The 13185-nt window shown below is 40.1% G+C and overlaps 1 protein-coding gene across 12 annotated transcripts in view; it reads left to right on the top strand.

Moving 5' to 3' along the window:
- Window positions 1-12343, top strand: part of LOC148853088 (squamosa promoter-binding-like protein 3) — a 34833-nt gene extending 22490 nt beyond the window's left edge. For 5 of the 12 annotated variants that reach the window (XM_088944909.1, XM_088944912.1, XM_088944904.1 and 2 more), the window contains 3 exons: window positions 9370-9633; window positions 10682-11066; window positions 11972-12343. In XM_088944909.1, coding sequence (XP_088801035.1) covers window positions 9370-9633; window positions 10682-11019 — 602 coding nt within the window. In that variant the 3' untranslated portion in view covers window positions 11020-11066; window positions 11972-12343. Of the gene's footprint in view, window positions 1-9369; window positions 9634-10681; window positions 11067-11914 lie in introns of all 12 variants that reach the window. The other 7 variants (XM_088944910.1, XM_088944905.1, XM_088944915.1 and 4 more) reach the window with 2 other exon arrangements.
- Window positions 12344-13185: the final 842 nt, after the last annotated feature.

Below are 13185 nucleotides of genomic sequence, written 5' to 3'. Positions count from 1 at the left end.
ATCTAGTAGCTTACTAGCTTTTTGCTTGTACATGTCAAGGTCTTAGATATCATTCCCCAGTTCATTCCAAGAGTGTATATCTGTAACAGGGTGATGCAGTAGGGCTGGGACAAACCAACAGAAGACAGAAAGAGAGGAAGAGAGAGTACAAAGGATAGAGAAAGAGAAAAGAGAGAGAAATCCCAAGGAATCACTCCAAGGGGTCCTAGAATCACTCTAGGGTTTGTAGGAATCACTCCATACAGCAAGAGAGCTCTTAAGAAATCTTCCTTCATTCATTAGCTTCAAAAGGAAGAGAATACATCTATTTGTAGAGTGACTTGTGTGGCCTAGAACACTGTTCACCATAATTACAAAAAGTGCCATTCTTTGTCTTGTGCATCAAGAAACATAATACCCCTGACCAGATCAGTCCAAGTCCCAAGAGTCTTCTCCATGCCACATTAGAACCTGTTTGTTGGCCTTTTTTACGAGAATAGGCCTTATAATGCCTGGACCGATCCCCATCACAGGGAAGCCCTTTTTTCTTACTAGACTTGCTTTAGGATTTGCTCCAATTGCAGAGGTGTTACCAGACTTTTCCATTAGAAGGCCCTTTCTTGCTCTTTCTTTCTCCTGTTTGGAGAATTCTCCAAAGTCCAAAAACATATACACAAGAAAATGAAAATGAATGATCGTATTTTTTTTCAAAAGTTTTTCAAACTATCACCCTTTAAAGAGTTTGCCTCTGCTAAATTCCTAAATCCTGATTGTATCCTAATCTTGACTCAACTACTCAAAGGATATAGAGGGTCCAAAAACTAACGCATGCATTGTGTTGAAATCCTTGTGGGTCCTCCCCTCTAATCCTCATCTTAGAATAATTCCATCCGAATCCATCCTATCTCCCAGACACAGCACCTTCAAAAGACATGCACCTGGTATGCCTTGCACTTCAGCCCAGGCATGCACCCTTTGAAAATCATGGGCCAGGCTTAGCACCTATAGTAAGGGGCACAGCCCAGGCCTGGGCCCAGCTCAGCACCCTGGTCCTGAAATGTAATCCTGAGATTTTGGGCCTACAAATTTAAATACATTGTATTTAGTATCATCATCATCTAAGCCTCGCATATATAACATAAATAAAACAGATGTTATGTAGGCTAGAAATGATCAGCCTTATGGCTATGGGTAGTAGAACTGGTTACTGCACCTCTGGGTGGGTCATTGGTTTTTGACAGTTTTTAATTGTTACACTGGATGAATCACTGGTTAAACCATTCAAAATATGACCCATCCAGCTTTCCATTTTGATGTCTGGGTTGGTTTTCAAAACATTGGTGCAAAATCCCTTGGGATATTAGTATAGTTTACCCAATATCTTTGACTTTATGTCATTCATCAAAAAAAAAAAAAAATCTTTGACTTCAGCTTCAATGATACTGAATTGAACATGATTTCAGCTACAATTTTTTTCTAAAATTAGATGCTGTTTGTTTGTTAAGGAACTAGTTTTCACCAAAGTTTCAACGGAGTTTCATGATAAGCTCACAAGATAACCAAGAAATTTTAGAGTCCACCTGAAAATGTTAGGTTCTGAAAAATACAACTTATTGACTATAGACCTAATTTGAAGGAACTAGGAGTAGCTCCACTAGGATGTAAAATTAAGGAAAGTAGACTAAGATGCTTTGAGCATGTGCAGAGAAGACCATCTACAGCCAGTAAGAAGTACTCTGTGACAAATTAAAGGGGCTAGAAGAGCTAGGGTCAGACCAAAAGAGGCATGGGTTGATGGAGTGAGAAATGATTTAAAGGGCCCATAGTTCAAAAATGTATATGGCATTGAATACACTGGAATGGTGGAACAGGATTCATGTAGCTCTGACCCCATATTAGCTGGTATAAGGCTTAAATGATGATAATGATGAGTTGACTATAGACCTAAATGCAAACCAGTAGATATGATGGTCGATCCTCTCTGCCTTTCAAATATACATTATAGATGACAGTTCAATCTGCACCGACATCTTTATTTTATTGTACTTATTATTTCATTCAAGCCTATGGTTTGGGTATATATAGGATAACTGACATAACCTTTTGCATAGATGTCAATGTTTTGTTGCGGTAGAAGTTCAGGACTGTTATCAGTCTTGAACTCTAATGGATTTCAGGATCGAAGATAAGAAAGGTAAGAGGAAAGAAGAGGAAGAGGGAGGAGAAGCAGTAGAACACAAGGGTTGAAAGGAGGAGCAGAAGCTTAATGTTCTGCCACCACCACTTTAATTAATATTTATAGGTTATGCTCATTACATGGAAATGACAGATCTGCCCTTAGTCTTTACATAACAAATAGAGCAAAAAATAAGACTGAAATAAATAACTGAAACAACTAAATGACCAATAGCTAACCCTAGGCAGACTAGAACATCTTCTACCCTACGAACACAGTGGGGTCGTAGCTGTGGGGCACACATCAGTGTTCTCTACACTCCCCCTCAAGTTGGGAATAAATGTTTATCATTCCCAACTTGGATAGATCTGCCTCTAGCTTCTTCCGTGGTATAGCTTTGGTGAGGATATCTGCCAGTTGCATATTGGAGGTGATGTATGGGAGACACTTCTTGTGATGAGACCCTCTTTCGTACAAAGTGTCGATCAACTTCAATATGTTTAGTCCTGTCATGCTGCACTGGGTTGTGTGCTATATTAATAGCCGCTTGATTATCACAATACAGCATCAGGGGCTTCTCATACTCAATACCCAACTCCTCAAGTAGTGATCTCAGCCAAAGACTTTCAGCCACTCCATTAGCCATTGACCTGTACTCAGCTTCAACACTGGATCGAGAGACAACACTCTGTTTCTTACTCCTCCAAGAAACCAGGTTACCTCCCACAAGAGCACAATATCCATAGGTAGACCTTCTGTCATCAACACTCCCAGCCCAATCGGCATCCGTATAGAGTTCCACCTTCATGTGGTCATTGTTCTTGAACGGTATACCTTTACCCGGGCATCTCTTCAAGTATGCTAGTATTCTCTCTGCTGCTAGAAGGTGCATGGTTCTAGGAGAATGCATGTACTGACTGACGACACTAACGGCATAACTGATATCTGGTCGGGTGAGGCATAGATATAGGAGCTTTCCCACTAACCGCTGGAACATAACTTTGTCTTCAAGCAGCTCCCCACTCTCTGCACTAATCTTGTGGTTCTGTTCAATGGGTGTATCTGCAGGTTTGACACCTAGCTTTCTAGTTTCAGCCAAGAGATCTAAAACATATTTCCTCTGAGAGACAAAGATCCCCTGTTTAGATCTAGCAATTTCAACACCCAAAAAATACCGTAGTGTACCCAGATCTTTCACCTCAAACTCTTGATGAAGGAGCTGTTTGAGGGACTCAATCTCATGGTTGTCATTTCCTATCACCACAATATCATCAACATATACTGCAAGTAGTGTCAGTGACGACTCCACCCTTTTGATGAACAGTGTATGATCTGACTGGGCCTATACATAACCGAACTTCCCAAGGGCTAGTCTGAATCTGTTGAACCAAGCTCTAGGTGACTGCTTCAAACCATACAATGCCTTGTTGAGCCGGCAGGCCTTCTTACCTGCCTCTGTATCATAGAATCCAGGAGGTAAACTGCATGTAAACCTCTTCCTACAAGTCCCCATTCAGGAAGGCATTCTTAACATCCATTTGGTACAAAGGCCAAGTGTAGCTTGCTGCAAGAGATAATAGAACCTGAATGGTGGTCATCTTGGCTACCGGGGCAAATGTCTCCAAGTAATCTATACAATAAGTCTGAGTGAACCCTTTTGCATCTAGCCGAGCTTTGTACCTCTCAATGGAACCATCCACATTGTGCTTCACAGTAAATACCCACTTGCATCCAACTGGTTTCTTTCCTTTGGGCAAGTCAACTAGCTCCCAGGTATTATTTTTCAACAGGGCATCCATTTCAACTTGCATTGCACCTCTCCACTCCGGGACTGATAGGGCTTCTTGCACTGTTCTCGGAATAGGGACATCAGCAACGGAGGTAAGATAGGACATGTAGGAGGGAGATAGGCGATCATAGGACAAAAACTGGGCGATGCAGTGGGTTGTAGATGTGGTGCAATGCCGTTTTCCTTTACGGAGGGCAATGGGAAGGTCAAGGTCATCTGCAGAGGGTGAGGTAGCAACAATGGAAGGAGTCTCTGTGGGCCCTGGGACCGTAATATCTAGACTTGGAGCCGCATAAGAGATTGGAGCTGGCTGGGACTACTGATGACCGGGATCAACCTGCCTGCATCGCCTGTGATAGACTCTCAACTCCCGATCCCTCTGACCACCCTCGCAACTACAACCCTCATCACCAACTAGAATAGGTAAGGGAACAACCCCAAAGGTATTAACTCTGTCCTCACTACACTCCCCTTGAAGAAAAGGACCCAAATCTCCACACTCACTACTCTCCCCCTGAGGAGAGACCTGAGAATAGTAGGGTGTCTCCTCAAGGAAAGTGACATCCATGGATACAAACTTCTTCCCTGAGACAGGATCATAACAACAATAACCCTTTCGAGTTTGTGCATAACCAAGAAAGATGCATTTGGAGGCCTTGGGTTCAAACTTGGAGTGATGGGGACCGAGAAGCTGAACAAAACAGGTACAACCAAATGTCTTGAGGGGAATAGTGAACAAACTCCTCATTGGGGTATAGAAGGGAAAAAGGAGGTTTCATATCAAGAACCCGAGAAGGAATCCGATTAATAAGATATACCGTCGTAAGGATAGCATCACCCCATAAGCGAATAGGGACATTGGAGGTGAACATAATATTTCTAGCCACCTCCAAAATGTGCCTATTCTTCCTCTCTGCAACCCCATTCTATTAAGGTGTATGAGGGCAAGTGCTCTGGTTGATAACCCCATGATTAAGGAGGTACGATGCCAATGGCTTAGCAAAGTATTCCTTTGCATTATCAGATCTAAGCACTTTGATCCTGGCATCAAACTGGGTTAGGATCATTTGGTGGAAGTTTTGGGTTAGGGCAGGCACCTCATCTCGTGATCGCATAAGATAAACCCAAGAAAACCGGGTGTGGTCATCAACAAATAACAAAAAATACCTGTACCCACCCATAGAAGGAATGTGATATGGCCCCCAAACATCAGTATGCATAATATCAAAAGAACTATTACTCCTTTTATTACTCAATGAATAAGAGTTTCTACAATGTTTAGCAAACTCACAACTTTCACACTTCAATTGAGATGACTCAACAGACTCAAACAAAGTAGGAAACAGACTCTTCAAGGACTGAAAAGATAAATGACCCAATCGGTTATGCCAAAGCATAACCGGACTCACAACCTGAGAAACAAGTAACTTCTTATCCATTGACTCTTCCCGACGAGAACTCTCCCCGAGCAGATAGATCCCATTCGTCTCACAGCCAGTCCCAATCACCTTCGTCTCCAGGTCCTGAAAAACACATCGGTCAGGAAAGAAAGTTACTGAGCAGTTCAAATGTTTGGTAATACTACTAACGGAAAGGAGGTTAGTATCCAGTTTAGGAACATGCAAGACAAAGGACAATGATATAGTATCCGACAGTTTGATGTCACCCTTGCCAGAAATAGGGACAAGAGAGCCATCAGCTATAGTTACTTTATCCCTACCAGAAGATAAGTAATAAGTAGTAAACAAAGAGGGCAAGGTAGTCATATGGTCGGATGCACCTGAATCTATTACCCAACACGGTTCAGTAGTACCTGGAGCGGAGGCATGGTAGGCTGAGGCTCGAGTACCTGAGTGTGCAAAGGCCGATGTGGCCGGAGCTGATGATGACTACGGTAACTGAGCTGAACTGCCAACTTCCTTCTCCAATTGTATTAGAGCAGCCCGAACTGCAGCTAATGTCTCTAATGGTATGCCTCTCGTGCTAGATGAGGATGCTGAATCAGTAGTCATAGCCACATGAGCATTACCCCTTTTATTTCTCAACTTTGCCGGGACCAAATGTGGATGCAGCTTCCAACATGTTTCTTTTGTGTGTTTAGGTTTCTTGCAATGCTCACACACCACATCCCTTTTATCTTCCTTCTTTCTGTCCCTCTCTGAATCACCCTCTGTTTTGGGTTTGACAGCTACCAAGGCAGGTGTAAGCGGCTGATGTTGCATCATGACTTTCCTCCTGGTCTCTTCACTGTGCACTAAGGAGTATGCCTGAGAGAGGGTCACACTATCTTTGGTCAAAATCTGTTGTCTCACAATATCATATTTTGAATTCAGTCCTGCCAGGAACTCAAACACTCTGTTTGTCTCACAATATCATATTTTGAATTCAGTCCTGCCAGGAACTCAAACACTCTGTTTGTCTCGATGTGCTTTCTATGTATCTGAGCATCTTTGGGACTCTCCCACTCAAGAGTCTCTAAGTGATCAATTTCATGCCACAGGGACTTCAAGGTAGAGAGGTAGACCAACACCGGTTTCTCTCCTTGTTTAAGGGAATTCACCTCACATTTCAACTCATATGCTCTGGCAACATTAAAGGGTTGGGAGTAAGTCTCTTTCATCACATTCCATATCTCCTTGGTTGTCTTTGCCCATAAGTAATTTCGGCTGATATGGGGCTGTATAGAATTACAGAGCCATGTCATAACCAAGTAGTTTTCTTGGACCCACTTGGTATAAGTAGGGTCTCCCTTGGAAGGTTCTGCCACATCTCCCAAGAGATACCCTACTTTGCCCCTTCCCCCAATAGCCATCATGGCTGATTGGGCCCATTCCAAATAGTTTGATCCATCAAACTTTACGGTTGTAATCTGAAAACCTGTCTCAGAACCACCACCATAACTGCTGTTCCCAAAACTGCCTTCTGCCTGATTCTTAAACTCCATTTCGGTCAAGAACCAGAAGTCCCAAAATTAGGGTTACTACAGTCAAAACCAGCACTAGGACTACCAACCACAATCACAAAATCAGTATAGAACCAATCTGTACTCATAGTAGATGTGCATGAAAATGTATAAAACTGATCTGAAATCAACAACCACACACAACAGCAACAGTCCGAACTGTTTTCACCCCTTTAGAAGTGTTTGAAACCCCAAAAGAAGACTGAAAATCAGTTTGAAGAACAATCTGATATGCTGAAGCCAATTTGAGGTTTTAATCAGTCCTAAAAACTTTACACTCCAGACAGTGCTGTATTGGATAAGGTTTGTATTAGGGTTAATATGAAACCTTAAACTGACCAATCTGATATGCTGAAACCCTAAAACTGAACTATTAGGATTTGCCGCAGGGATAAGATCACAAGGTTCAGTCCAATACTAGGGTTTGCTGCAAGGATAAGACAAAACCCTAGAGAATAGAGAGATAAAACCCTAGAGTGGTTCGGCCACCCTTGCTGGATAGGTCCAACCTATCTTCTCTGATGTTACTTCTCTCAGAAAATAAAAGACTTACAATAGGATGCAGTTCGCTGCCTACCAAGGTTACTCGAACCCTAGCCTCCTTTGATTCTTCCTGATTACCAATTCGCTGCAACTGTGGCACTTCTTCAAACAGCTGCTAATCCTCTGGAGATCTCCAAGAACCAGTCAACGAACTCTGCTTTCTCAGCTTCCAGCCTTAGATGGTTCTCATGTGGTCGGCTGGACTATACTCACATGAGAAGCCCTAGCTCTGATACCAAGTAGAAGTTCAGGACTGTTATCAGTCTTGAACCCTAATGGATTTCAGGATCGAAGATAAGAAGAAAGGTAAGAGGAAAGAAGAGGAAGAGGGAGGAGAAGCAGTAGAACACAAGGGTTGAAAGGAGGAGCAGAAGCCTAATGTTCTGCCGCCGCCACTTTAATTAATATTTATAGGTTATGCTCATTACATGGAAAGGACAGATCTGCCCTTAGTCTTTACATAACAAATAGAGCAAAAAATAAGACTGAAATAAATAACAACTGAAACAACTAAATGACCAATAGCTAACCCTAGGCAGACTAGAACATCTTCTACCCTACGAACACAGTGGGGCCGTAGCTGTGGGGCTCACATCAGTGTTCTCTACAGTTGCAATTAGTCATTTCCTTGCCATCTTTATTTTGTTTATTAATTTGGAACTTTCCATATTAAATCAATGATTGATGCATAGTTTCAGTACAATTCTCCAAGTTTGTAACTAGTCTTCAGAAAACTGGACTGGACCGGTTGAACTATGATCTAGGTCTCTGGATGGTTCGTTCATACACTGAAAACCGGAATTCATATAAAACCAGTCAAAACCAGCTGACCAGCCAGTTTAACCAGAGAACTGATCCTGGTTTCGTGAAATCGCTTGGTCACTAAATAACTGAATTTTCAAAATGCTTATGGCAAGATTTGAACGCATGACCTCTTGTTTGTGTTGCTCAATTACCATTTATCCATCTCTTCATTTGTGTTAATTAATGACCCTTTATTGTGTATCAACGTTTTCGAACCGTCATTGACCCTGACGGTCGGACCGTTCGGCCTGCAAACCATCCAGTCAACCGGTTCTGTTTTACCCAAAACCTAGAATCTGGTCAAAAACCGTTGAAAAAGTCAACAAACCATTGACCCGGGTGGTCAAATCGTCGACCCATTCAACAATTTTTTGACCTTTTTTAATTTTGCTGTCAGAATGGGCCGTCTGTTCGAACCAGTGGTCAAACCGTTGACCCGGAAACTGGTGGCCAGAACGGTTCCGTTTCTGGGTCGTTTTTTAAGACGTTGTGTATATTACTTTAATACACGTATTTTAAAGAAAATGCCTGGTTATTTTCTTTAAAAACTAAGGAAATTTGCCATCTATCCACCACATTCAAGTACAATACAACTTGTAAAATATATTATGTATAGTATTTATGTGACCCACCTACATATACTTATATGCCACATCGTCATGGTTCGACCTCTGGTTTGACCCCAGTTGAACCTCTGACCCATGAACCTCTCCTTTCTCTTGTTCTATGCCTGGTCCTGATCTATGAACATTGTTTGTAACTTATGTTTGGGCTTGTTATCATCTCATTTCATTTGTTGTCAGACAACTGGTTGGTATAATATACAATATTTTTGGACATGTAAGAATGTTATCATCTTCTACGTATTCTCTAAGATGTCAACATTTTTATTGCTATCATTTATTTTTGTTTGTTTTTCATGTTGTAACTTCTGGTTGGGCATGAATGTTTCCATTTTGCTTGATACTTACAAATTGACAACTCAAGAATTAATTTTTGGACTTTCTTACATAAAAAGGAAATAAAATAAAAGAAAAGTAAAACAAAGAGAAGCAATACTGCTCCTTTTTTCCAATTTATGCATGTTAATTGATCTGCTTGTGCCAACCTTCACAGATGAAAGGCAACAGATGAGCCTTATGTTAAACAGGATGCCAATCGTTCACATGAGACCTGCTGTAAGTCCAACTTGGGAAAGTGCATCTGACTTTAAGTTTACACAAGCAAAGGGATCTCCGATGAGACCGGCCAAAGCAGGAAGCATTGATGGCCAATTACATTTGCCCAGCAATGAGGTGCCAAATGCCATTTCTACACTTAGCCATGAACCTCAAAGGCTCTTGTCATTGAAGGGCACCACTGCCGAGGTCCTCAACCAAGGTATCATTTGTTTCTTCATCAGAAAAACTCTATCCTATGATGATTCATACTATTTAATGTATGTTATTAATTTTGATGCACCATTACACATGCTACAAGGCTACAACTGATATCCAGTTGTGGTCTGTTGACTTTGTTTTGTATATGGTGCCTATGAAATACTTTATATTCTTTATTTTTTTGAGATTATAATAAATAAAATAGACATTATTAAACTCATTTGTTTGTTTTGTGGGTTTATATTTTATTATTTTCTTATTTGTTAGGGTTCAATCAACAAACATGATTGTTGTGTGCTGTCTTGAACCCTCAAAGACTTTGAAACTTGAACTAACAAGGAAGAACTTTTTTTTTTCCAATCAACACATTTTTCTTCCTCTTCTCTTTTCTGTGTATTTTCTGAATTTTATTTTTGTTTTGTCTTTTTCTTCTCATGAATATGTTGATTTTCTAGATTTTAATATGAAGTTTATACTTTTTTATAAGGATTAAATTACTAGTGAAAGATGGTTGCTGGTTGACTAGGTGACAAGCCTCCGCCCCCCTTGTTTCCAAGCCTCACCTTATGGATATGCCCAATTAGAGCTGTCCAACAAGCAAGGGACTCTCTGGGTGGGAGACCTGCTCAATCCTCCAATTCATAAAAGCCCTTTACGCTTACTTTAATTATTTTGTCAAACAAAAGAGACTTGAAGATTTAATATTTTAATCCAAAAATATGGGCATATTCTGGCATGTGGCAAGTGTTTTTGGGATCAAATTTGCTCCATTAATAAAGAATAGCAAGAACTTGTGGGACCGTTTTGGATCCCAAACCAATTTGCCATGTGGAAGCTTCTTTTTTTTGATAAAAAAAAAAGGAAATTCATTAAAAAGAAAAAGAAAATACAACATAGATAGGTGTTGAGAGAACACCATCATTCAGCATTTGTTAAATGATCCAACTAGAAGATATTCTGTTTAGTAAGATCTTGCAAGTTTGTTTTTTCATATTTTCTCTTAGTTAAGGTTTTCATGTTATTGGTATGATTTGACTACCTTTTTTCAGGTATGGAAGCATCTGGGGTCACTTCTGACTTGGACACAACACCAGATCTCCGGCGTGCTCTCTCTCTTCTGTCAACTAGTTCTTGGGGTTCAAGTGACCCTGAACCCAATTCACTCAACCAGATAATACATACAAACCGTACAAAGATTGCTCAGCCAGTGGTGCATTTGGTGCCTCAAGGCCTACCTCCATCAGAATACTGGCAGGCTGAACAACCAGCCGGACCCCGGATGCATTCATTAACTGTACGTAGTAATGGCAGTAACCAATTTCAAGAGTTCCAGTTGTTCAAAGCACCATATGAGTCTGGCTTCTTTTATTCCAATCAGATGAACTGATCAGAGGATCCATAAGCATTATTCCCCAGGAGTGGCTGCATCCACAGGTCAGTCATTTTTCTTTTTTGTCTTATTGTTCTTTTTTCCCTGTATTTTAGTGATGCTATGTCATGCAAAGATATCAAAGTCTACCAACTACCCTTTGATACACATCCCAATAACACTGCTTCAATCATGGTTTGAAATGTCCATAAATTTCCTAATATTTGCACGACATTTCAATTTCCATTGGTACCTACACGAATTTTTTCTGGAATCGACATTGTCCCTAGTGAATAACACTATTGGCACTATGTGGAATACAAGAGATAGTATTATAAGTTGGTGACAATATTGGAGATATGTGGAGTAGCAATGTTATTTGCCAGCCTGATGGACATGATTACCACTTTGAGACAGCTCGATATTCTTTTCAAACACGAAGTCAAATATTAGTTTTTGTTGTGTAAAAATTTATTTGGTTGATCTATAGGACCTAGGATCACTTCATACAGAAAACTTGCAAAAAGAACTCTAAATAAAATCTTCATTAGCTTCAAAAGGAAGAGAAAATATCTATTTAAGAAGAGATTTGCGTGGCTCGGAATACTGTTCATCATACTTACAAAATGCCACTGCATATTATTTACATCGAGAAGCTCCGTAACTTTGCACCCACTATGCAGTTAAACTGAAAATTAAAAGATAAACCCTACTAAACAAGTAAAACAGGATATCATGGGTTAGGGCCACTTGGGACTAGTCAAAATGACAAAAATGCCCCTACTGTCCAAAAAATACAGAAAAAAATATATTTTCGAAAATTCCAATTTTAGATCTTCAGATCTCTCCTTGAACACCACCCTTTCCATCATGAAAAACATGCTGGTTGATTTGAAATTCTTTTTTCTTTCAGGAATTCAATTCAGTTTTAGTGTGAGAAGGGAAGTCCTCACTTAACAATTTGTGCCAGTCATAATGAAGGTACAAGTTCTGCATTTTGAATTTGGAAAACCTGTTTCATTCGGTTATACCCTCCAAAATCTCTGTTGCAACTTCAACGATGCCGGCATGCGAACTCCAATCTCAAGTTTTATGGGCATTTCCAGAAGCCTGAAATTTTATGCTGAGCGGCTCACCCTCGCATACAGCCCTCTAAGATGGGAATGACATTGCTCCTTTTTTTTCTCTTGTTCATATAGTACTTATAAAAACCTATTGTCAACTTTTGGTTAAACTTCCTGGTTTTCCTTTCTGAAACTTTCCAGACACCAATTAGCATATGGTGCTTTGTTTGTTAAATATCTGGCTGAACACAATATTTATAAACTTTATCATTGCCTTATGATATGTTTAATTATCTAGTATAATGCCGCACTTAAGCTATGAATGTTGTGACGGTAGAAATATAGAATGCTATAGCTTACCCTTGTATCCAACAAGCCTTCAAAACGAAATCCATTTACCAAGCCGCCATATTCTTGAACTTAAATCCACTCTTTCTGAATCATCTGGTCACGTGGAAGACCTTAGTTTTTTGTTTTTTTGAAAGATAAAATATTGATATTAGCTAGGAAGTAAGTCAATATAATTCAATACATCTGGTATCCCATCAGGATGATCATCAAAAAGAACGATATCCTGCGGAGAATGTTTTGCTTTTTGAGAAACACTGCAGGAATATCGTATTTTCGTTTTATATAGCGAAAAAAAAAAAAAACAAACAGAAAGAAAGTGAGAAAGTTGTTTTTTTTGTCTTCAGCAAAAGCCATAGGCAAGACGAAGGAAGATAAGATAGATTTGATTTTGTAACTTCTAGTCTCTTAATCACCTTGAATGGCTCATTTTGAATTCATTACGTTCTTGCTTCCTGCTGTAGTAATGTTTGTTACATCCTTTCTGTCGAAATAGCAATGACCATATCACGATCACTAATCACTATCATAGTGCAACTTCGGTAAAAATTTTTATGCAATAATTTTTTGAGTTTATTACATTCTTGCACTAATCACTAGATTCGCTATAATGTGCAACTTCGGTCAAAGATGAGAATTGAGAATATTGAAATACGTTCTAACTGAAGGGTCCAGCAGATGCTCTCTCTCTCTCTCTCTCTCTATCTATCTTTCTCTGCCACCACAACGAAACCAAACCAGAACTGGCAGCGACAAGGTTCCAGTGGGCTGT

This window comes from Nelumbo lutea, chromosome 5 (assembly GCF_056320005.1).
Source record: "Nelumbo lutea isolate HS-2025 chromosome 5, American lotus-T2T, whole genome shotgun sequence".
NCBI classification, from domain to species: Eukaryota; Viridiplantae; Streptophyta; class Magnoliopsida; order Proteales; family Nelumbonaceae; genus Nelumbo; species Nelumbo lutea.
Note: the sequence above shows the minus strand (reverse complement) of the source record. Positions and strands in the feature narration are given on the sequence as shown.